Source organism: Mustela lutreola, chromosome 2 (genome assembly GCF_030435805.1).
Source record: "Mustela lutreola isolate mMusLut2 chromosome 2, mMusLut2.pri, whole genome shotgun sequence".
Lineage (NCBI taxonomy): Eukaryota > Metazoa > Chordata > Mammalia > Carnivora > Mustelidae > Mustela > Mustela lutreola.
Window position 1 is genome coordinate 130467251 of NC_081291.1, and position 24699 is coordinate 130491949.

The 24699-nt window shown below is 35.6% G+C and overlaps 2 protein-coding genes across 17 annotated transcripts in view; one reads left to right on the plus strand and one right to left on the minus strand.

Annotated features, from left to right (window-relative positions):
- PHC3 (polyhomeotic homolog 3) overlaps window positions 1-21083 on the plus strand; it is a 78556-nt gene extending 57473 nt beyond the window's left edge. For 7 of the 11 annotated variants that reach the window (XM_059163500.1, XM_059163503.1, XM_059163506.1 and 4 more), the window contains 4 exons: window positions 3381-3495; window positions 6359-6491; window positions 6583-6814; window positions 12241-21083. In XM_059163500.1, coding sequence (XP_059019483.1) covers window positions 3381-3495; window positions 6359-6491; window positions 6583-6814; window positions 12241-12395 — 635 coding nt within the window. In that variant the 3' untranslated portion in view covers window positions 12396-21083. Of the gene's footprint in view, window positions 1-3380; window positions 3496-6358; window positions 6492-6582; window positions 6815-6989; window positions 7118-10550; window positions 10681-12240 lie in introns of those variants that run through there. The other 4 variants (XM_059163508.1, XM_059163509.1, XR_009351017.1 and 1 more) reach the window with 3 other exon arrangements.
- The window catches only part of GPR160 (G protein-coupled receptor 160), an 82288-nt gene that overhangs the window by 20182 nt on the left and 37407 nt on the right, over window positions 1-24699 (minus strand). For 4 of the 6 annotated variants that reach the window (XM_059163510.1, XM_059163511.1, XM_059163513.1 and 1 more), the window contains 2 exons: window positions 24487-24590; window positions 21818-23274 (listed from right to left, as the gene is read on the minus strand). In XM_059163510.1, the coding sequence (XP_059019493.1) occupies window positions 22186-23202 (1017 nt within the window). In that variant the 5' untranslated portion in view covers window positions 23203-23274; window positions 24487-24590 and the 3' untranslated portion in view covers window positions 21818-22185. Of the gene's footprint in view, window positions 1-21817; window positions 23275-24486; window positions 24591-24699 lie in introns of those variants that run through there. The other 2 variants (XR_009351020.1, XR_009351019.1) reach the window with 1 other exon arrangement.

Here is a 24699-nt window from a genome sequence, read left to right on the forward strand (position 1 = left end):
AGTTTCCTTTAGATATGGGATTTGACCTGGGTCTTGGATGATAAAACATAGATAACAAACAGGAAGAACCTTTCAGGTTGGAATCGTGAATAAATGTACAAAGGATGTTCACATAACTCTAGCAGGGAACAGTGAGGAGTAGACCGTGGGCTTAGAGAAATAGAAGTTAGACTGATAAAATCAGATTCTAGAGTATTTTAGATATTTGACCGAGTTGTTAGGAGTTATCTTGTCAAGAGGATGGTTGCTGAAGATTTTTTTTTTTTTAAGATTTTATTTATTTATTTGACAGACAGAGATCACAAGTAGGTAGAGAGGCAGGCAGAGAGAGAGAGAGAGAGAGAGAGAGAGAGAGAAGGAAGCAGGCTTCCTGCAGAGCAGAGAGCCCAATGCGGGGCTCCATCCCAGGACCCTGGGATCATGACCTGAGCCGAAGGCAGAGGCTTGTTAACCCACTGAGCCACCCAGGCGCCCCGGTTGCTGAAGATTTTTAGACAGATTAATGAAAAGAATGTTTTTGGAAGCTGTCGTAATCTGTAGGATGAATATAGGTTTAGTATGTAATTGATACTTGTAGTTATAGTGGGAAGAGGAAGTTAAGGATGTATGGAAGACAAGGCAAAGGGTAGTTTCACAGGGTAAGTTACCAGAGTAAAGAAAAGGAAGATTTAAAGATGATTAATCTGTGCATTGCGTAGTAAATAAGCCATAGAGATCTAATGCATCGTGTAATGAATATAGACAACAGTATTGCCTAGAGGCTAGAACTTAAGTATTCCAATCACTGAAAAGAAAGGATAATTATGTAAAGTGATAGAGGGTGATGGAGGTGCTAAATATTGCTACAACAACAATCATAATATGTAAATGTACCAAATAAATACATTGTACAATTAAATTTGCACAATGTTATAAGGTAAATATAATAAAAAAAGATTAATCTGTTTCAAATCTGTAAATAAAGTAGAGCTTTATTTACATAGAGTATGCCAAATTTTTAAATACTTCATAATTTCCCAAGGTAATTTTATAAAGTATTTTCTACTACTGTGTGTTTTAGTGTTTAGTTTATGGGAAGTGGTGTAGAGTGAAATGGTGAAGTCATTTGTTTACTGTTATTAGTAGTAAATACAGTTTAATTCAGTACTTAAAAACTTAGTGTAAGGATTATTCTCTTTTTAAAGGATAGTTTCTATTTCTATTTGGAGTGGTTCTGTAACTAGTATCACCAACCTGTAGACTGTGATTTACCAAAATATCTTTTGTCTCCCATGGTAAATCATATTGATCATGATTTCTATCTCATTGCCTCCCTTTTTGCTTCATACCATTAAGTGACCTCAAGTCTTAAGAAAATTAAAAAGTAACTACTCCTCTCACACAAAAAATGGGACATCTCTTAGTTAGGATATACGTTAGGCCACTCCATTAGAAACCCAGAATAATATTTGATTAAATAAGGTAGAAGTTTAACTTTTGCCCTAAGGCAGGCAGGTGTTGAATACCTAAGATGCCAGTGAGTTACAGTTCTCTCATCCCTAGAATGTTGCTTTTGTTTCCAAGAGAGCTAATTTTCATTTTCACATTCTAATCAGGGAGAGGGGAGAAAAGGACGCCACCTGGAATTTGCAAGCATTTCCGTTCACATGTCATGGATGGCTACACCTAGGGCAGTAGCTAGTTTTTATTTTCAGAGCCCTTGCTGAAATTTAGGATTTTGTTACTGTGGGAGAAAAGCGAAGAATGGACGTTGGAGAATTAGCAGCTGTCTATGCCATAGACTTCCATCTTTATTAGCTAAATCAACAGTTTTTTGTCTCTAATTTTTTATTCACAAATGCTAAAAAGTAGCCTTGGTAATACCAAATTTGTTAAAATTCTGACAAACATGAGAACAGGGATTTTTGAATGTTAATATTCCTCTCTTCATTAGGAGAAATAAAACTGATGTTCATTTTTTGTTATGTTGTCTGTCCTTAGACCCATACCTGTTTGGATCTCCCCTCTCTCACCAGCAAAAACACATTCTTCTCCTTTGTAAGGGATTCTAACCTTTCAATATCAAGTATTACATATTGCTTTATCAGTGAATACAAGCTTTTTAAAGCTTTCAGTATGGTCTGGAAATGGAACAACTTGACTAGATTCTTTGGGGCCAGACTGGTGGCCTTGGTGGTAGAGTGAGAGATCCTGTCTTCTGTCAGATCAGGTTACAAGCATGACAAAGTGAAAACAATGCTGGAAGTTATGACATAAGTTCCTGGGAATGTGTTGTTGAGCCGCAGTTGTGTAGAAGCCATTTCTAGGTCATTGGAAGGAGCAGTTTTAATTTTACTTGTTTTGAGACTCTTTCTTATTGCTACTCACCAGATGACTTGCTTATGAAGGTAGTCCTGAAAATTTTTTTTATAGTGAACTCTTGCTAGTTCATGATTTGATCAGTCATGTTGATATATTTGGATATCCCTTGGAACTTCAGATATTTCACAGTATGTTTTTTAGTAGTTCTTGTGGTCTTATCTTGACTCAGCACTTTGCTGTTTGCTTCTTCAGTAACACTAAGATAATATGCTTAAATTTTCTGAGTACTTGTCATCTGTGTCTATATTTCAGAGTCCTTTTTTCATCCCCCCCCTTTTTTTTTTAAGATTTTATTTATTTGACAGAGACATAGCAAGAGAGGGAACACATGCAGGGGGAGTGGGAGAGGGAGAAGCAGGCTTCCTGCTTAGCAGGGAGCCTGATGCAGGGCTCAATCCCAGGACTCTGGGATCATGACCTGAGCTGAAGGCAGATGCTTAAATACTGAGCCACCCAGGTGCCCTTGTATCTATATTTTCTACTGTACACTGCACACCTTTAAAAATGTTCTCTTATATGCTCCTCTAAAATCCAGCATATCAGAAGTTTAGCTTCTTTTTGAAGTTATCCTCATTCTGTCCAGTTACAATTAAGTATTCTCTGCTATGTTATCTTCATAGCACCATGCACAAAATTCATATCCTGCACAGTACTTCCTGACAGCATTCTTCCTGAAGGTTTTGCCTTATTCATCTTCATTTCTTTTATACTGTTCAATAAAGTTATTTGCCCATTTTAAGTATGTTGGATTTTAGCAAGATGAACCTTTAAAAATGCATTGCTTATTTATACAGAGATAACTCCATAAAATGTTTATGGAGGAGTAGGAGGGAATTGGTGGTTGCAGTTGTTTTTGGAGTATTTTCCTTGCCACAGTGGTTATCCATTGAAAAGTTAAAAGACCATTCCTTTAAGTTTCCTGGAAGGACTGAACTAGCTGTATCCAACTGAAGTAGATGCTAAAAGAAAATCTGCCACGATTAAATTTTTGGAAGTTTTTTCCTTTGTTTCTTTTTTAGAGACATTAGAAGAAATGGACAGTGAGTTGCTCAAGTGTGAATTCTGTGGGAAGATGGGATATGCTAATGAATTTCTCCGGTCAAAACGATTCTGCACTATGTCCTGTGCCAAAAGGTATTTCTATTCCCTTGACTTTCCTAAAGCGGAAACAAACAATCATTGCAAGAAACCCAAAAAACTTGTAGAGTTTACAAGCAGCCAAAACTAGATACTATAATATAGAGGAAGAATATCAAATAGGCATTATTTGGAGTTACTTTGATATTTAGTTATTAAATTTTTCTCTGTAAGAGTTACATATTCATAACAGTTACAGTGAGTTTTATAGCAGTGAGTTTATTTTAACATATAAGTAACAATCTCCTGTCAAGAATATGCTTAGGAGAATGTCTCTTGTGAACTAGTCCTTAAGGTATCAAAACAGTATTTGTTTTATCACCTCATTGTTTGATCAGTATGAAAATACCAGGATTTAAACTGGTTTTGTTTTGTTTTAAACTGTTTTCATTATATTCATATTATGAATATATTATATTCATTATATGCATATCTGTTCATATATTACTCCTGTTTATCTTGGGTTTTTAAGTGGGGCAGCTGCAGCACAAGTTCCCCACATTGTTAAATCATCAGAGAGCAAAATAGGTCTTTTCTAAATCTATTCTCAATAGTAATTTTAGAGGTAAACCGTATTCATAACTAAAGAAGTGTTCAGTGTCTTCCTTGTTTTCACATGTTTAGTTTACATTAAAAAAAAACTCTGATTTTGATAATCAATCCTAATACAGGTATTGACCATGGGGGTGAAGTGTATGTACAGGTTATTTTGAAGTTTGTTCTCTGTTCCAGAAAGTGATTATTCTCTCAAAGAATATAAGATCTTAATTGTTTGTATGTAGAATTTTCTTGCGTGAACATATTATATTGTATGGTGCCACTACAAGATACTTAGTAAAACTTAAGTTAAAAAAATAATCAGAGTATTTTCCTCCAAAAATGACTTCATTTGGTTTCTTAGTTGTCAGTCTTTTATTTACATATTATCTTGTGTTATTGACAGCCCTAACCAAGTTACGTGACTGCTGCTTTAACTTGGGAGTTTTCCAGTTTGCATACACCACAAAAAAGATGAGTGGCTCTCTGATTCTAAGTGATTAAAACTCTGAGGGAAAAGGACGGCCTTTCAGAATATTTTAAATGTTTTGACTGTTAAATATTTTAGAACATTTAACACTACCATAACTCCTCCCAGAGGTGATTGATTGCTGAGCTGTCAAGTTACTATACCTTTAGATGAACCTCTTTAGGGGTGAGGGGTTCTAATATAAGGGAAATGCAGATGAGAGAGTAAGGAGGAAAGGGTAAATTAATTTAGGTCAGGGAAGAACTGCTATCTACATGTCTGCCTTGGAGATCTAAATATTTAGGGACTAAATAGTAAGTGTAGGGTTAGTCTCTATTCTCTAGTCATTGGGGAAAAATGTTTTTAGATTGCTGTGACTGGAAATCAGAAACCTATAGAGCTGTGTGCACAGACCAGCATACTGAATACAGCAGAAACTTGCTGAGTTGTTTTAGGGTAAAATTAAGTGGCCATTAGGGCACTTAAAAAAGAAAAGTTTGGGGGGAAAAAAGATAGCTTATTCATTTTCATAGTACTCCTTACTTCCACCTCCTGATATTGTCATAAAACATAGATGAGGAAAATTTATTTTGGTATCTGTATATTGGTCCTAGAATAGTTATCAATAGCAAAAAGTTCATTTGAATTTATTTTTGTCCTTTTCCTGAGAAATTTTAGATTAAGAGTTTTGAAAACAAGAAATTAGAGTGGCAGTTCTATATGTGTAAAAAAGGAACTGTATGTATTTTTCTTTGCCTTTCTTTAGCTTTTCAGAAATTTGTTTCTTAGATTTTTCTTTTTGCTCTTCTTTCCAGGGAAGGTGTTGGCAAACTGTACCCAGGCCAAATCCTTCCTGTAGCTTATTTTTAGATGGTGCCTGAGCTAAGGATGGTTCTTAAATTTTGAGATGGCTGGGAAAAAATGAAAAGAATAATATTTCATAACACATGAAAATTATGTGAAGTTCAAATTTTGGTCTAACTAAAATTTTATTGCAACACAGCCATGCTCATTCACTATTGTGTTATGGCTGCTCTCACGTTAACAGTTGCAGAGTGGAGTATTTCTGACAGACACTTGTATTGTCCACAAAGCTTAAAATACTTACTGTTTGGCCCTTTGTAGAAAAAGTCTGCCTGCCCTGTTCTAGGCCTTGAAACCCAGTAAACAGCATAGGACTCTTTGAAACTGTCATCATGCCTTATAAAGATCTATATTAAAAACTACTAGTCTGTTTTGATAAAATGAAAATACTCTTTCAGCTAATTTTAAAGAATCAGGTGTATTAGAATTTCGTGAATAGTGAGAACTATAAATGCCTTGTGTAACTCTGAAATCTTAACTTTACAGTATTTTCACTCTTTGATTTCAGTAATATTTGAAAAATCTTTTACTAGCCATTTGAGATTTCCCCTTCTTTACTGTTAACTTCTTTATATTACTCTCTCTCCAGAAATGATAAACATAAACATCTTTTGAGAAAACATAAGTGTGAACATCTACATAATTCATATATTTTCTCCTCAACCTTGAATTATTTTGCAAAAAATCGGTTATCCTCTGTATTTTTCACAAGGTTTCCTGGTATCATACTGTTAATAGAAGAAAATATCAGTACCTTGTTATAGGTATCCAGTAATTATTGAGAGCTATATTATTGAAATATACAGCCATTTTTTGACTGTCAGCATAAGTAAATCTATTGAACACTATGGTTTACTTTCTGAGGTATTAAAGTCCTTAATGAAGTATTTGGCACTTACTGATTCACAAGTGCACTTTAAAGTCATAATTAAATACTAACTGGGGTGTTCCATCTATCACTTAATATTTTTTCTTACTTGAATTTCTTAGGTACAATGTTAGCTGTTCTAAAAAATTTGCACTTAGTCGTTGGAATCGTAAGCCTGATAATCAAAGTCTTGGGCATCGTGGCCGTCGTCCAAGTGGCCCTGATGGGGCAGCAAGAGAACATATCCTTAGGCAGGTCTGTAGAAACCTTGCTTCAATGTACTATACCCTTTTCCGAAATGCAAGGAAAGTGCAATGCTGTATTTTACTTGTACTACATTTTCCAGCTTCCAATTACTTATCCATCTGCAGAAGAAGACTTGGCTTCTCATGAAGATTCTGTTCCATCTGCTATGACAACACGCCTGCGCAGGCAGAGTGAGCGGGAAAGAGAACGTGAGCTTCGGGATGTGAGAATTAGGAAAATGCCTGAGAACAGTGACTTGCTACCAGTTGCACAAACAGAGCCATCTATCTGGACAGTTGATGATGTCTGGGCCTTCATCCACTCTTTGCCTGGTATGTAATTCACCACTTGGGACTTGTATCTTTCTTGTGCATTCCCACACAGGAATGATGTTAGATCCATCCGCACCTATTGCACAAGAGGGCTACAGAAGTACTGTGTATATATATTAATTGAATGGCATTTGCTATTGAAATATGATCTGTTTCCTCTTGCTTATTCCCTCAGCACAACTGGGTATTTTCTCATACCCCCCAAGTCGATAAAAACTGACTAGTCCTGCTTCTGCTGTGACACCTCAGCCGGTGAAGATCTTAAAGGTGCTCTCTTCTCTTCAGTCTGATTTCTCTCGAGAGGTCAGTAGAGAGATTGAGTCAGACGCTTCTTCCCTTCTGCTCTTCTATTTTTCTATTCTATTTCTTCTTTATTTCCTAATTTAACCTTTTAAAAATGAAATAAGAGAGACTATATATATATATTTTTTTTAATTTTTGAAAGCTAATCAAGACCTTTTAGAATATGATAACATTTTGGTTTCTTTTTTTAAAAATCAAGCTGGTTCTTTTAAAGGGAGCTGCATTCCTTGATTCTTTATAATAAGTAGACATCAAGAACCCTTCTAAAATTTGATTTTTTAAGTAGACAACTAAGATTCAGTTACGATATTCCATTTCAATATTGAGGGTAACTTTCTTATTTTTGTTTTACTGCTCTCTCATTTTGGTACTCTTTCCATCAGCTTAATTCTTTATGTTCTTTATCTTTTTTCTTTAATGCAGCAGTCTTTTATATCTCCTTTGTCCAAGGGGCTGGTTACTAAAGATAACTGCACCATGGCTCATGATGAGACCCACACTGATTATGTATGTTAAGACTGTTTTTTTTAAGTCAGCAAATCTTACTCATTTTGACCTTATGAATGTGGAAAACAAGATGTTTGCTCCATTTGATTTTATTGTGAATCACACTATTCTCTTGATACAATATATCCCCTTTGAACTCTACAGACTTACTAAAATTAATCCAGCTATTTTTGCTGATGAATCTTTCAGTGAAGATAACTCTCAGAAGCAAATTTACAGTTAATGTGCTGAGTAAAGAAAGACTATTAACTGCTTTAAAAAAAAAACCTATCTGCCATTTTACCTTATATAAACAGAATTCTATGACAAATTTTTTTTTTCAGTAGCTTGTTTCAGAAACGCTTAATTAAGTTTTTTTTTTAAACAAGATATGGTCACTTTTAAAGAAAGATTACAGTTGTTTAAAGAGAGGATACATTTTTCATGGAAGATTTTAAAATATGCACCTTTGGAAACTTAGGTGTGAAGTTAAGTGCTAACCATAGGTTTTGAATCTGCTTTAAAACCGATATATTAGAAGATGATGAGTCTTCACTGGTTGTGGTTTTAATATTTAATGACATAAATTTTAGTTTTTAGAACCAGTCTAGATATCTTGAGAATTAACACTGGAATCTCTAATGATTCCTTGGGATTGGACTTTGATTCTGTCATCTTCAGAAGTAATCTCACTCTTCCACCTGGGGTGTGTGAGCTGTTAGCTCGATTTCTCCTTTGGGGATACTATTTCCTTTCCTTTGGGGAGGAGCGTTGGTTCATATCCTGAGGAAAGTGATTGGTCAAATAATTACCAAATAATAGGTATCTGATTCTTCCATCATTTCATATGCATTTTTTTAGGGCTAATTTTCTAACTTTCCCCAATATCCATTGCAAGGAGGTTACTCTTGGCTGCTGTATTAGAACAAAGGCTCATTCTTGCTTCATTTCAGTTAAAAAAAAAAAAAAATCATTGCTTATATTTGAGGTGCTTATCTTAGTTCATCAGGATACAGTTTTGTTGTTAGTTGTTTAGAGAACATGACTTACCATTAAAGAGAAACTGCTTTATAAAATTTAGAATTGCTTGGTGCTGTGTAAGAGTCTCCTTTCCTTTAACTGATTAAATGGGAGTACTTCCAAACTCCTTTGACAGGCTAAAATAACAGGCTTATTTGTGTGATCAGTTATATCTTCTTTCTGAGTATTTCTCTCTGAATAATCCCTGTGGCCTAAAGGAAATCTTGTATCCGAAAATGCTTTTGTCTTCATTTCTCTATGCTCCTCTGGCCTTTATAAACATCCTTTGAGCCTCTTCAGGCTCATTCGGGTCTGTGTTATTTTTCTTCCCCCATGTAGTCTGCTTCCAACCTTTTCTCATAGAATGAACAAGCTTATATATTTTGTAATCTCATGTATTTTCTTTGTTTCCAGCTGAGACAGGCATCCCTCTTTCATCAGGGCACTTATATTTACTTATAGAGTTTTTTCTTTGTATAATGCCATCTTGTGAACCATCCTGCCGGGACCATATTAGAGCTGTATGCTGTGTATTCAATCTCAGAGTTGCTACCACAGTGAAAAATTACATTCTTCTGGGGGTGCCTGGGTAGCTCAGTCAGTTGAGTGTCTGACTCTTGGTTTTGGCTCAAGTTGTGATCTCAGGGTTTTGAGATTGGAGCCTGCTTAAGATTCTGTCTCCTCCTCTCTGTCCACCTCCCTACCCCAACGTGTGCATGCTCTCTCTCTAAATTAAAAAAAATATATATTTTCTTCTAACTTTTGTGCGTTAAAAGGTTTTCTATGGGAATGATTATTCTCAATTAACTGCAGTTATCTTCTTAACTCGTTACAGTGCAAAGGTCATTTTATTCTGTACTTACTAATTTGTGAATCTCTAGTAGATTTGGTTTCTCTGTAGGCATATAAAATAGGAATTCACCTAAAAACATATAACTGTTGGATTTCATAATACTCATATTAGGACTTGTTTCTTATGTAATATTAAGTGGCAAGTGATATATTTTAACCAGCCTTACTGAGATCATTTCTATGCAGAGTGTTTGGTTTTGGGTTTAGCTGGAAAAATGACTGGACATTGCAAAATTCATTTGGGGCTCATTCAGTTGCTGAGGTCCGTGCCCATCTGGATAGCTGCTTCTGGTGACATAAAACCAGCAATGCTGGCTGGTTGCTGCAGTTGGGATATGTTTTGTACGAGATCCTGGGGCACCGTCATTTTAGAGAAGTAGATTCTAATGTCAGAAACTCATTGAATTTCTAGCTTAGTATACCTTGAGCATCTAAATATTTTTTGAAAATTCATTTTTCTTGAAATGAGTTTCAGAAAAATAATTGCTTTTGCCCCCCCCCCCTTTTAAAGATTTTATTTATTTATTTGAAGAGATCACAAGTAGGTAGAGGCAGGCAGAAGGGCGGGGGGAGCAGGCTCCCTGCAGAGCAGAGAGCCCAATGTGGGGCTCAATCCCAGGACCCTGGGATCACAACCCAAGCCGAAGGCAGAGGCTTTAACCTACTGAGCCACCGTGCTCCCCCCCTTTTCTTTTTAAAGTAATTTTATTTTTTCATTTCTATACTAATGTATAGTATAACTAATCTTTGTTGTGGTTGGCTTATGGAAGTTGTGATCTAAAATTCTGAATATAATGCGTTCCTCCACGATCATGCTGTTTCCCGAAACATTTTTTGTTCTTTATCATTTTACTAATACATTTACTTATCACAAGAAGACATTTGAAGAGGGATCTCCCAATACAGAGGAACAACAGATGTGATATATTTCCTTAGGGAAAACTCCTTGTTTCTATTCCCAAATGTAGCTCTTAACAGTCCTCATTACTTCTCATTGCTCCTGTTTTCTGAATCTAAGTAAGTCCCGCCCTGTCTTTCTCTCTCTTCTTTTCTTTCCTGTGTTCTTGTAAATAAGACTGAAGAGAGAAGAACATTAGTTCTTTCATAAAAAGAAGGATGAAGTCACAACTAGATGCAAGATTAGTCAGTTTTGTCTGCCCAGTTTTGAGAGCTACCTCTGGGAAAAGAAAGGGAGCTTTTCTATGGTGAGTAATCCCATTTTAACTGTATAATATAATATAATATAATGGGCAAAAACCATAACATTCTGCTTAGGGTACTTTTGAAGTGTCAGTTTTTAAGTCTGGAAATTAAAGTAGAGAAGTTGAAAAGCTGGTTGCTATATATATATGAAACAGTAAAGAAACAACTAACAGAGAAGATGGGAAAAGAAATAACGGAGAGAAAAGAGGGCCATACAGCTGAATACAGAAGAAAGTGTATCACTCTTACAAATAGCTCCTCTGTAGCAGATCCTGTTTTTGTTTATTGTTTGTTTATTCACTTACCCAGTCCTTGACTTACGCAGAAATGGATGTATCTAGCACCTAACAATGCTTTGTGCTTGGTCCCCGGGTTGTAGGGATGACATTATTATCTTATGTAAGCAAGTGGGTGACACATTTGCAGTAGAAAGGATAATCACTCCAGCAAAGTTGTGCTCTCCAGTGGTGTAATGTAACCATTTCCATTACTTGTTACTGTTTTATTTTCTCATAGAATGCTGATTTGAATAAAATAGACTTGAAGCTGTTAGTTTTTACTCTTAAATTCAATTTTATAATTTCACTGTCTCTCATAAGGAAGCTTCCCCATTATTGCATTCTCTCCTTTCTTGGTTCCTTAACTCATTACCTTCCCTGGTTGTTTCTTTATTATTAGCGGGGAAGTTGATTGAATAACCTGGCTATGGAAAATTTGGTAGACAGTAAAAACATTTGAAATTGAAGTAGATGTTAGTATTGTTACCTGCTAAATCACCTGGTTTACACTGAGAGATCAGATATTATTTGGCAAGAGATGAGGGGGCAAGTTCATAATTTCAGTGGGAATTTGTTTTTTTATCAAAAGTGGAGACAAATCCAGTGATTTGAAGTTGGTATTACAAGTCAAGAAGTGCAATACATTTCAGCAGCATTGCAGCACATTGATACTATGATCTTGTTGGTTTGGTTCTTTCATGAGTGAAAAATAAAAATGTTGTACTACATGTACTTGGCAATTCAAAGTTAAAAATTAGAATAAGGTACAAATGATAATGAAAGTGGTACTCTGGTACTTGAAAAAATATTTCTAAATGGTTACTCAAATGACAGAACATTGTATTTTATTTCTCTACACCTGTATGTGAAGGGCATATTATCAAAGAAAAGTTCATGAGGTATAGTACCTAGTTAATCCAAACTTGTTATATGTGTGGCCTGCTTTGAGGTGATACCACTGTCTTTTTTGTCAAGGTATGTTATATCTGAACTGATAAATCTACATTTCTACGGACTCTAATTATTTCTATAATAATAATATTTTTAGAACAAGAATTCCAAGTAAATTGCTTTACTTGAATTTTGAATTAATTTTTATTTTCAGAATGCCAAGAGATACTCTGTTCTTCAGGAGTGAACCCAAGACTACCATAAATAAATTTCATTTGTTTCTCAGCCTGTATTTCAGATACTCAGACCCACTGAGAACATAACTGTGACTGATAGAAGTAACATCTAATTGTTATATATTAAGGCTAACTTCCTTCCTCTAATCAATTCCAGGCTGCCAGGATATTGCAGATGAGTTCAGAGCACAGGAGATTGATGGACAGGCCCTTCTTTTGCTAAAAGAAGACCATCTTATGAGTGCAATGAATATCAAATTAGGCCCAGCTTTAAAGATCTGTGCACGCATCAATTCTCTGAAGGAATCTTAACAGGATCATGAGGCTGTGAGAAAACAGCGGTTTTTACTCTTCTTAAACAGACTTGTAAGGTAAAGGCGCAAGTTGGCCTAGAATATTATCATATATTGTGGTGGATAGCCAAGCACATTGGAATCTCCACATCAAAAGCTGACATTTCTTCTACAGATATGATTCATCATACATTTTCATAAGTAGCCTACATTGGTAAGATTGATTTTACAGGTTACATGCAACAATGAAAGACTGATATAGAGGGCCATGATATTTTTCAAAGAAACATGTTATACTAGATAATTTTTTAAAGGTGATGTTTATCGTTAATATAAAGAATCCTTTTAAAAATAATTTAATGATTTACATTTCTCCTGTTTTGATTCGGTTTTCTTATACATTTTTCTACCCTGTAAGTTTTCTATAGGTTGTCATGAGAGATATAATTTAGGAGTAATTTAGGAATAGTATAGGAGTCCAGTGACTGGAATTGTATGCAATGAGCTATCGGTGTGCATTTTAAAAAAATATGTCTGTTAGACAATTGCTTTGTCTATAAAAAGGGACTGCATTCTAGCATGAATTATACTGATCTGGAAGTCAGAAGAGTTGGTTTCTATTCCAAACTTGACTAAGAATTTGGTGTGGCTGAGAAAGTTGGTTTTCCTCTTAGTTTTTGGACATTTAGAGCAGTGGCTCTCAGCAGAAGTCAGTGTTGCTCCCCAGGGGACATTTATCAATGTCTAGGGACATTTTGGTTGTCATAGCTTGGAGAGGCTGGGTAGGGTTGTTATTGGCATCTAGGCCATGGAGGACAGGGACGTTACTAAATATCCCACAGTTCACGGGATGGTCCTCCAAAACAAAGATTTATTGGGTCCAAAATACCAAGTAGTGTCAAAGTTCGGAAACCTGATGGAGGAGTGGTAAATGTTGCTCTTTTTTACCCAAAGGAATATTTTGAAAAGATGGGGCACAATAAGGAATACATGATACAGTCGAAGTATTTCAGATAGCAGATGTTCAAGTATTTTTCCTAATTTTACCCATTCTAGAAAAAGGGGAAAGTCCATTGAATCGACCCGTAAAATAAGGACTAGCATACAAATAATTTGACTCTCAGAAAGTACAGATTTCAAATTAATTATCTTTCATACCTGCTCCTCTGCACTGATGAGGGCATACTGTGATTATACCTTATGAACCAGTGCATAGCCTTTACAAGTAGTCCAAGCTTACTTGGCCTGACAGAAGTTTGTAGTGGATACGTGGTTGGTCTTTGGATTTTTTTCTAACCTTAAACATGCTGGGTCTAGCTAGAATACACATTCCTTTTTCCTTGACTAAACTCTTGCATGCTTCCTACAAAGTACCCACCAAGTAGTATCTCGTGGATTATCAGACCTAATTTTGTATGTATATTAGGGAAAAAAATTTTAAATTAAAAATTTTCACTAAATAGTTAAATAATCAGAATTATGACAATAAAACAGAATTGTTATGGGAACTGTGAGAGCCTTATAGTCCTAGACATTAAAAAAAAATTTTTTTTTTTAATCTTTGCCACACGACAGAAATGTTTTAAAATGGAAGGAACATACACAGATACTTGGCAGAAGTTCAGTAAGTGGGGAAGAGTCCATGGGTTTCAGTCATTGTCACTGCTCTTTTCAAAAAGATTGTGTTGAGCTAGTAGAGGACTAAAGATGTCATTAAAGACATCACAGATATTTATCTTTTGGCTTTGTGTACATTAGAGAATGTTGATTATTTTTATACAAAAATACAGCGGGTAATTTTTTTAATCTTTAGATGCCTCTTGTTTGAATGTATGCTTTGTGGGATTCTTTTGTGTAGTAATGTTTTAAAAAAAAGATGTTTACTGATAGTTACATGTAGGATTAGAAGGTGTAATATAGCGTAAGGCTCCTGTTCCAGACCTACAATAGCTGTAGTCTACGTCACATATTTCTTTATATCACATTTTTAACTGGATTAAAGTTTCAAGGAAAGGTAGGTACTCTATAATTAGTTTTCATTTGTTAGCAGTTATCGTTATGACAGAGTTGTCATATGCTTGACTTTCCCCCGTCATCTTCCAGTTTCAGAACACAATTATAGGCTGAGCATTAGTAGGAGATGGTCCACTGTAGGGGGGTGTGGCGGGCACAATGGGAAAATCTCCCTTTGGAAGTAAAACTTTTTCATAGATAATCCACAAGAAATTGATTATTTGGGGATAGACTCCCCTAGCAATAATGAGTATCTCCCATTACTATATTATCTATAGCCTTTAAGGTATTTACTTTGAAGTATGTATAGGTTCTCCTTTTATTTACTCCCTTTTCTTGTATCAGTCATTAGATACTAACTGAAAGCCCCTGTACCTAGCACTGTGTTAAATATCCAAGAAAGCTTACAGGAAGGGGGATTTCCATTTGATGAGAGCACCTTATAATCTTAAATCTTGTAAATCTCAAAAGTAGTCCAGATCTTCTCTTGTCCTCACTCAAAACATACCTAGAAAATATACTTAGTTTTTCAAGTGAGCTATTTTATTTAGAAATGGCTCATTTGCTCAACTGCTAGTTTTCCCTGTTGATGCATCTGTTTCTTTCTAGACACTTTAAAATCAGAGCTTCAGTTATATATGATGGGTATGGATGATAACACTGGGCATGCACCTCTCTCCTACGTTCTAAGCACAGTTCTGGTATGAATTAGGTGGGGAGAGTGTTCTTTTTCCTTCATGCGACTAATTGTTTTAGGATTTTCACTGAGGAGAAAGAATGACAAAAGGGCACATGGGAAGTTCTTCCTATTTTTGCTACCTAAGTTTGCATTTTTTGACTTGTTTAAACTGATGCACTCTTTTCCCATTGAGGGAAATAAAACCTCCACATCTCGATTTTTATTTGCTTTAAGCCTTGGCTTCCTAAAAAAATAAACACACTGAGAAAGCTGGATTGTAAACGTTTTTACATGACACGAATTTTCATCAAGCCTGGTGTAGGCATGTGTCTGACAAGCCATGCAGCTTGGATATAATCACTATTGATTAAGGCAGAGTGCTGTCTGTAAACCTGTCCCTTTTTAAGTGGCATGTAACTATTTCCAGGATGATACTTTTAATTTGCTGTGATATCACTAAACAGATGTTTTTCTTAGTCTTAGCTTAAGGGTTGTCACAGAGTAGGGAAGGTGGAACGGGGAGAAGACATTAGCGAAGAAGCTTTAGCATGGGAGAGAGGCGGACAAAAGATCTGCCACTTTGTTTATCCCACTTCGACACTGAACAGATTTCTGCACTTTTGAATATTCATGATTTACCTAGTTTTAAATAGAAAGGATTTTTTTTAGATAGCCCATTGTTTGTTTTTGTTTCCTAATGTGTTTAAACACTTACTTAGAACTGTATGAAGTAAGTACTGTTGTGCCCATGCCTTTGAATAATTTTCGACCTAGCTAATCCTCATAGAGCTAGTGTGAAATTCTTGTCCGACATATACTCAGTTACCAGTCTGAGACTGAAATCTGTCCCAGTGTCCCAGATCACAGACTTGTTCAGTTAAATGTTATAAAGTCCTGTTATTTACATTCTCAGTGTTCTGGTACCATCGCAGCCTAAGTGTGATAGGGTTGTGTTTACATGTTTACATGTGTGTATACCATTTTGGAAAGAATAAACTATGATCGATGGATGTGAGTGATGCTATCCTCACAGCCATACTGAGTAGCTGAAATCCCGGTTGGACACACTGTTAAGAAGTTGTAAAGACATTTTAATCTAGAAACCTGTGCTTCTATCTTGTGGTTTGAAGATCCTCATCCTTAATGACTGGTAGGAATGCATGCTGCCTGGGTGCGGTGGGCCTGAGCCTGAGTGGACAGCCTCAAAGGGCCTCACCTACTGCTTCCCTCTATAAGCCTGTTCTAGTCAGGAGGGAACTGTGGGAAAACTTCTTAGACACCTTCATCTGAAAGTCCTTAGAGAGGGTTTGGTAGTAGGGTTAATATTAGGAAGGCAGTTGGGGCAGGAGTTTTTAATATCTAACAGTCATGTTTCAGTGAAACCTTTGGGCACAGTGTTCAGTCTGTTTCCTGTGCACCATGGGGGAAGGACAGGGAAGTGGAGGAGGAGACAAAAGGAGGAAAAGCATCCCAGACCCAAGGGGATAGCACAGTTAACGGAGTGAGGTTGTATAGTGTTGCTATGGCCTTCAGTGGTTCAAAATAATACAGTGCAATGGTTGAATCGCAGTTACAGCAGTAAGATTCATCTGTAATCATTCTTGTTCCTTCCTTCTCCATCAAGTGATCCTGCCCTTAGGAGGACTTCCTGTCCCTAAAAGAACTATTAATAAATAGTTCCAATGATACATAAGTTAGTGAATTTTGACTTTAAAGGTGACAGCTATTGTACTTAGAGAATATCTGTCAAACTCAAAGGTTAATTTATAATTGAGTTACTGGAATTGTAGAGGAGAGTATCCATTTTCATATACCACAGTTGAATCAACCTTGCAGATTGTTACAAAGGCATTTTAAGATAGTATTTTATTTGTTAGGTTGTATCCAGGAATTGGGTGACTAAAGAGCGATAGCTTTTTCTTTATTAGTATGGATTTCAATGGAAGCCTACCTCTGTTTCTTTAATGCACAGTAGTGTGGATTATGAAATGAACTGTTCAATTCACTCATCAATATTGGTATTTTATGAATCTATTTGAGAGCATTTGGTTTCCTCTTAAAGATTGTGATTCAATTTAGATAAGCACAAATACAGTATTAGAAAAATAAGTATGCAGTCTTACTAAAGTTTAATTTAAAGCTACTATAAGCTGTACATCTTAAAAAAAGTTCTTTGGGAAGATATTCTTTTTTTGTTAATTCATAATATGTACCACTATATAGTTCCCTTCATAGCAGCAATACAAGCCATTTCTTCAATTAAAAAAAAAAAAATGTTGACAATATTTTCTTTGGAAAAAGTTTCTTTAATTTTTAAAAATTTAAAGTTTTACATATTATTTTTAGAGCTTATTTAATCTATTTTAAAGTAATACTATGAGAAAGCTTTTTTTGAACGTTATAAAGCACTAATGCAAATTAGCATCATTTTCCAGAGCAGTGTTTGGCTTTTTCTGAACTTTCACTTGAGCTTGCAGACATTAAAGGGAGTGGTCTCCCTCCTCCTCAGATCTGAGGCCCAGCTTCTCTAATGGAAGACCCCATTCTACTCGAACCCATGAACACACACCTTGTAAGTGCCATGTTTTGGGGACCGTTTAGGATAGGTTTTTCCATGAATGGTTCATTTTTTCTTTTTCTATAGCTTGTGAACATTAATTTTAAAGATGACAGTTGTCATCTCAGATGTTGGAGAAGAGGGTGCATTAGAGAAGTATTTGTTCCCACTGCTTCTGAAAAGTAGAATTGCTCTCAGTGATATTGATGGCGTCAGTATGAATCCATAGAAAGAAAACCTGTACAAAGGTTTTAAAATGTATTGTTGAAAAGAAGTCTAGTGATGAATTTTAAGTCAGAAAAAAGAACTTAATATAAATTTAAAGTACTGTTATGCTAACATGGCATAGCTTTAAATATAAGAGTAATTTAGTAAGTCCTTTTAGACCACCTATTTAAATTGACTCCAGTAATCTTCTTAAGGATTGATTGTAGCCATCATTTATTGGCTTATAAGTTATGCTTTAGGGAATATTATCAGTGTTAAATCCATGTTTTGTGGAGCTTTTTTGTACAGCTTTTTGTGGAGGTGAGGAAGTTGGTGTGTGTAAGGTAGTGGTGGGGCTGATAGTGTAATAAACATCAACCAGCTTGAGAAAGAAGGAACTGGGTTTAGTCTTGGCCTCAGGCAAACCAGAAGTGTCCATTGTTTAAAATCTTTGTTTAGAATGTGTGGTTAAAGTCTTAATTCTTTTTGTTTTAGATAGTACTAAATAGTCTACTTCAGTACTCAATAATAGATGAACATAATCATTAAATTAACATGATGAATGAAGATAAAGTGCTGGTTGGGGGCTGGGAGTTTTACTTGCTGTTAGTGACTTAGCGTGTGTGATACCTTCAGCCCTTCCTTAGCCTTTAATCTGTTCCGTCTCCTGAATACACATTATGGAGCCTCTACTACTCAAAAGGCTGATTTTGGTTTAAATCCTCTTTAAGGCACCTTCCGGCTCTAAAACTATGATTCTAGGCCACATAAGGGGGTGTTTTTCAAGTTGTTTCTACTTAATTCTTTTCCCCTTTTTATTGGTTCATTTCATACTAAGAGCTTTTGATAAAAGATACTTGTTAAGTGTCCATTTCCTGGGTCACTGGCAGTCTTTGTTCTCTTACAGATTAAAGCAGAGAAGAAAAATTGTCCAGACAAGCAAATGAGGGCATTTTTCTAAATGCTTCCTACTAGTTCACCCTGAACATATGAACACATATGAACACTGTCACTCATGCACTCATCCATTCATTTAGCAAATCGTGTGAACACTTACATGGTATACATGACTTAAGGAACTGGTAATGAGTACACAGAATCTTCCCAAACAAAATTCTAATTGTGGCTTTAAACAAACATGGACATTATTATTATTATTACTTGCTGTACTGAATGTGAAGCTGGAACTAGGGGAAATTTTTATCCACTGGGTTAAAGTATTAAGCTCTATCTAAAGGGTCTGAGTGAATCACAGCACTATTCCTAAAACACATTTCACATACCGATCACAGTCAATCATACATCTGATAAGGTTACAAAATCAAGGGTACCTGATAGGGATTTAACATTTTGAGACTGTTGTGACAGCCCATTATTTCTCAGAATTATTTTGACACTTGAATCTATTCCAGAGGTGTTGCTATACAGGGTGTGTGACAGAACAATACAAAGAAAGAAGCTGGTACTGGTTTACTATATATTTGTAACTACAAAAGCTTTACACCCAGTATTGACAGTGGAATAACTTTCTCAAACTGAAAAGTCTCAAGGGGGATCGCTAAATAGTTTTGTTTTTTATTGTCTTTTTTTGATAAAGCAAGAAGTTACACAAATTTACTGTTATTACAAATATCTACTTTTTAAAAAGCACACATGTATTACATAGTAAATGGGTTTCCTTTAAAATGCAGTACTGGTCAACAAAAAACCATTCGATGCTTGAACTGACAGCTGTTTGGGGAATAAATACTGAATGGCATTGAGTAACTGGGTAAAGTTTCCTTACCACTTGGGGGTTCTGTGAAATGATGTTCTAATTCCTGTTGATCCAGTGATACAGATTAACATCATGCTAGCATTCTCCATAAAGATACCAAATGAAAATAATTTTTTCCACCCCTCAAAATAAAAATATCTGCTATTAAAAAAGATCTTTTGTGCATCATAGTTGCAGCTTTTAAAGCAGGAAAGTGTCCCAGTACATGTTAGATTAGAATCTAAAACGGATTGAAAATAGAACACTGATATCCAAGTAACCAGATAGTCTGGGTTTAAAATTTGCCATGGTCTTGGTTAAAATTTACTTTTAAAATGTTTTAATTTACCGAAGTTTTCAAGTATTTTATGCTGTTAAAATATCTATTGTATAGTTCTTGTATATGCATTTTTAAATTTTAAAAAGCTAATGGAGTGTGCAAAGATGGTATAATTTTAGATTTCTGATTGCTAGTATACTAAATTAGATTCCCAGTCACCTCATTCAGAAGTTTGATCTTGTTTTTCCCATAGGAAAAAAAAAAAAGTGAAAATGAGTTCTAAAAACTATCCTCAGAGTGAGGAGTGAGCTGTGGTAAAAGGCTGGAGTTGTAGACAACAGTGTGCAAAGGTGTACTGATGGGAGAGGCGAGGGTGGGCATTTCAGGCCTCTATTAAATCACTGCTTTTGTCTTCTTGTTAAAAAAAAAAAGTTACTTTGTTGACTTAACAAAGGCAAATTGTTGTAATTATTTTTTTGATGCTTCAAGCACATGTTAACTGATTTTTAAATTCCTTTTGGTTCCTCCCATTGTTCTAAAATAGGAGTTTCATATTACTAAGACCTCAAAAGTTCATCTACCCAGGTTGAACAAAGCATCACCAAGGGGAAAGGAAACCTTTTTTTACTTTTTCAGAAAACAGATGTTAGATTATATATAGATGTATTCTTTCCATTGGATATTGTATTAGAGTCCTCCTTACAGGAAATGAAATAGTTTTAGCACTCTTAGCATTAGCGTTCCTAGATTGGTGTCTATAGCTACAGTTTTAAAATGTATAACCTGAAAATGAAGTTAATTTTGCATTATAAGAGCACAACATGATCTATGTAAAAAGACTGTCCATTTGGTGTATTTTTTTAAAAGAGAAAGCACTTTCATATTAACAAGTAGCATGTGTATGAATTTTAGATTTTCTTATTTGTTGTGTCTGTATTCAGTGAAGTAAAATTGAGCATTCAGATGTTTGTTGATGGCAACATTAACTGTTCAATTAAAGCACCTTATACTCTGCTGCTTAACCTTGCTTGTAATTGCACCTTTGTTAGCTGCACATTTTCACACAGAATATTGTTGTTAACATTGCTTCATGTGGGTCTGGATGGAAGGTTAGTGGGCCTACAGGATCATTTATTTATATTGTTTATATTACAATAATATATTGTAGACCAGTTGTAAGTTCATTTCTTTACAAATAAAAGCCTCTTCCATTTGGCTGGTCTATTGGATAATTTTTTTCTTTAAGCTTATGAGAGCCTTGAAATATTTACAAAATTCTGCAGAGTGTAAATCTTTACTAATTAAGTACAGTATATTTTAAAGTATCTCAGTCCTAGGTAATGGCCAGTTAGAAAGTGGGATAGTCAGAGGGAAAGTAACCCAGAGAAGCAGAGGGGACCAAGTTTAGAAATAGTGACAGTTACAGACAGTATCTACGTAGTTGAACAAAGTGACTTCAGATGATTCTGCCATCGAGGTGGCTTTACTCTGGCAGTTCTGCCCACCAGGGGAGGTTTGGCAGTGTCTAAGACGTTTTTGTTGGTATGTCTTGGGCAGAGGGAAGGCACATGCTGAACGCCCTCCAGTGCACGGAGCAGTCTCCCACAACACAGAACTGCCCAACCCAAAATGTGAGCAGTGCTGAGGATAAGAAATCCTCATTTACTTTTCAGTGGGACACATTGCCCATGTGATTACAATTTGACATGCAAGTATGTGACATACAAGTTATAAGTGAACATGAATCTGGTATGTCATGGAAAGAGACTTAGTCACTACTCCCAGTTCTGTAGGGTGAGCAACTAAAAACTTTTTTCCAGGATTATCTGTATTAAAAACAGAGATATATTTTTGAAAATTACCTAAATTTAAATTGAGTTGATCTTCCCTTTATGTTAAAAGAATATTTACACCAAATAATTTTAACAAAATGATCTTGATTTTCTTGCTTTGAATTCAATAAAAATGTTTATTTACACTTGTATAGTATTGGCAGAAAATCTCAGATTTACATAACATGTTTGCATCCGGTAGTTTTTTGGGTAACATGAAATCAGTATGGCCAAGTATTAACTATTTTCACTTTTGTGTTAAATTAATATTGGTAACATGCAGTGTTTCTGAACCAGTATAACAAAATTCTCTTGGAATTATTTGGTTTTGCTACCATAGCCCCAAAGACACATTCTGAAAAGGTATGTAAGGTGGGCCTGGGGAGTAGAGCTTCAGAGTTCAGTTCAGTGTTTGTCCTTTCCCGTTTGTAAAATTATGATTATTACTGTAGTTGTCAGTTTTAATTAGTTTTAACATGACAACATTAACAAATTATTATTGATATAGGCTTTTCAATTTGCTCAAGATTATGAATTGTAAGTGGAATGAAGCAGCATTTCCAGTTGATGAATGGATCCACAGGTAGTGCAATGTCTCTTAAATTAAGCTTGTGACAATTAAACCAATAAATTGTAGCGATCAGAAAACTATTGATGAAGTACAACCATGGAATGTTCATCTCAATATATGCTGGAATCTGTACTTTAAGTAAAAGAATAATTACTTGAAGTAGTACAAATGGTAACCAGGTACCGAGAAAACAGATAATGAACTTGGGCAAGAGCGTTTTTTTAGAGCTCAGAGTATAACCACAATGGGATGGAAAGGGGAAATACAGGATAGTCTCATTCATATAGGAAGTCATCCTAACAGCCTGTACCAAGGCAATAACTTCTGACCAAGAGGTTAGAAAAGCCATAAACAAAATCACCACCATGGAAAATGACAGCCAGTAACTCTGAATGCTAATGTAGAAAGGACACTGGTAAGAATAAACATTCTGTGCCTTCAGGCTTTGGTAGATAGCTGGATCTCCCAAAACATAAGCAAGGACTGAAATCCAAATTAAAATTACTATAAAGAAATAAAATAGTTTTTGACACTTAAATGCAAGCTTTGTGGTTTTAGAGAAATTCAGGTAATAATCTATACAAGCTATCAGGAAAACTGGATAATGCAGAAAGCCGTAAGTGAAAGAAATAATTTGAGTAAATAGGCAAATGTGGTATTTAGTAAACCTAATGCCTAAAACTACAAAATCCCTGAAATAGAATATAATGGAAATATTTACTAAAAGTAAAAGATCGATGAATGCTAGTGAAATACAAAAATATTCCATAAAATTTTGATAGCTGATTTTTCTTCTCATTCCTAGTGTGAGGATATTCAGTAATATTTTCCCAAGTATAATCAAGAATAGCAGACAGTTACCATCTAGAGGCTGATTTGCTTGATGTAACTGGTATTGAAAAGAGCAGTTCTCTGAAGAAAGAGCAGTCATGGTTTTAGCTGAACTGCAGAAGATCTGCTGAAGTACATACGATAAAACACTGCTTCAATTTAGCTTCCATCCCTGTAAGGAAAAATCACAAGAAAACCTGATGCCATGTCTAATTTTACTAAAGCTTTATTCTCAGGGCACATGGCTGGCTTAGTCTGTTAAACGGCTGCCTTAGGCTCAGGTCATGATCCCAGGGTCCTGGATTGAGTCCCACATCAGGCTCCTTGCTCAGTGGGGAGCCTGCTTCTCCCTCTGCCCCTCCCCTTGCTTGTGCCTGGTCTCTCTCTCTGTTAAATAAATCTTTTAAATGTCTTAAAAAAAAACAAACACAAAAACTTTATTCTCAAAGAACTAATTTAATCCAATCATTTCTCAAATAATTACAGTTGATCCTTGAACAAGGAAGCAGTAAAAGGTACTGATAAGGGCCCTGTATAGTAAAGAATCTGTATATAACTTAACTCCCACAAAACTTCACTAATAGCCTACTGTTGACTGGAAGCCTTACCAGTAAGTCAGTTAACACATATTTTCTACATGTGTTATATGATGTATTCTTACAGTAAAGTAAGCTAGATAAAAGAAAATATTAGGAAAACCATAAGGAAAATACATGTATAGCACTGTACCGTATTTATTGGAAAAAATCGGCATTAAGGGGAACTTTGCATTTCAAACCTGTGTTGTTCAAGGGTCCATTAATAGGAATTTATATTTCTCATAATACAGAATATGATCAGAAAGAATTAATGTGTACACTTCGGTCATTTTTTAAGATCCACATGGTCCAGAACTCTCTGCTCTATAAACAAAATGTTACATATAAATTACTACTATAAAAGTATGGGTTTTAATAACTTGTAGAGATAGAAAAGTACTTTTATCTACCAGAACTAAAATGCAGGATAAAATAGCAGCCTGAAAGGAATACTCAGTTAATAATTACCGATAGCTGTTAACCCAGTTTCACTCTGACTCCAGACCCACCCAGCTTTCTTTTTGTCAGTGAAATTTAGGATAGCATTTTGCTGCGGGATCATCATTCTGAAACTCGAAGATAGAAAGCAGATGGTAATATTCCACCCACTAACCTCCACCTTGTTCCTTGGCTCCTTGTTCCCACTATTCCTCATTGTATTCAGAGTTGAGCCCAGGCTTCCCGTGTGGGAGGACCTCCCCTCGCCCTCTGGCGCCCCCCCCCCCACTTGTAATCTGTCTCTCTCTGTCAAATAAATAAAATCTTTAAAACAGACAATTCTTGACAACACACAATGCTTTACTTACTCTGCTTTCTCCAGTAGGTCCTTGTTGGCTGATAATCTCAGTTTTACATCCTTTAGGGATCTTGATTTTGGTACGTGGCATTCCAGATGCCATGTGACTAAGCTCTGCGTGAAAGAGAGAAAACATAAACCACCATTAAGAGCAGCCACTGTGGTATTCAGTATAACTAACTGGCTCCAACTCTCTGCTTAGAAAAACTAACTTTCTGAGGGA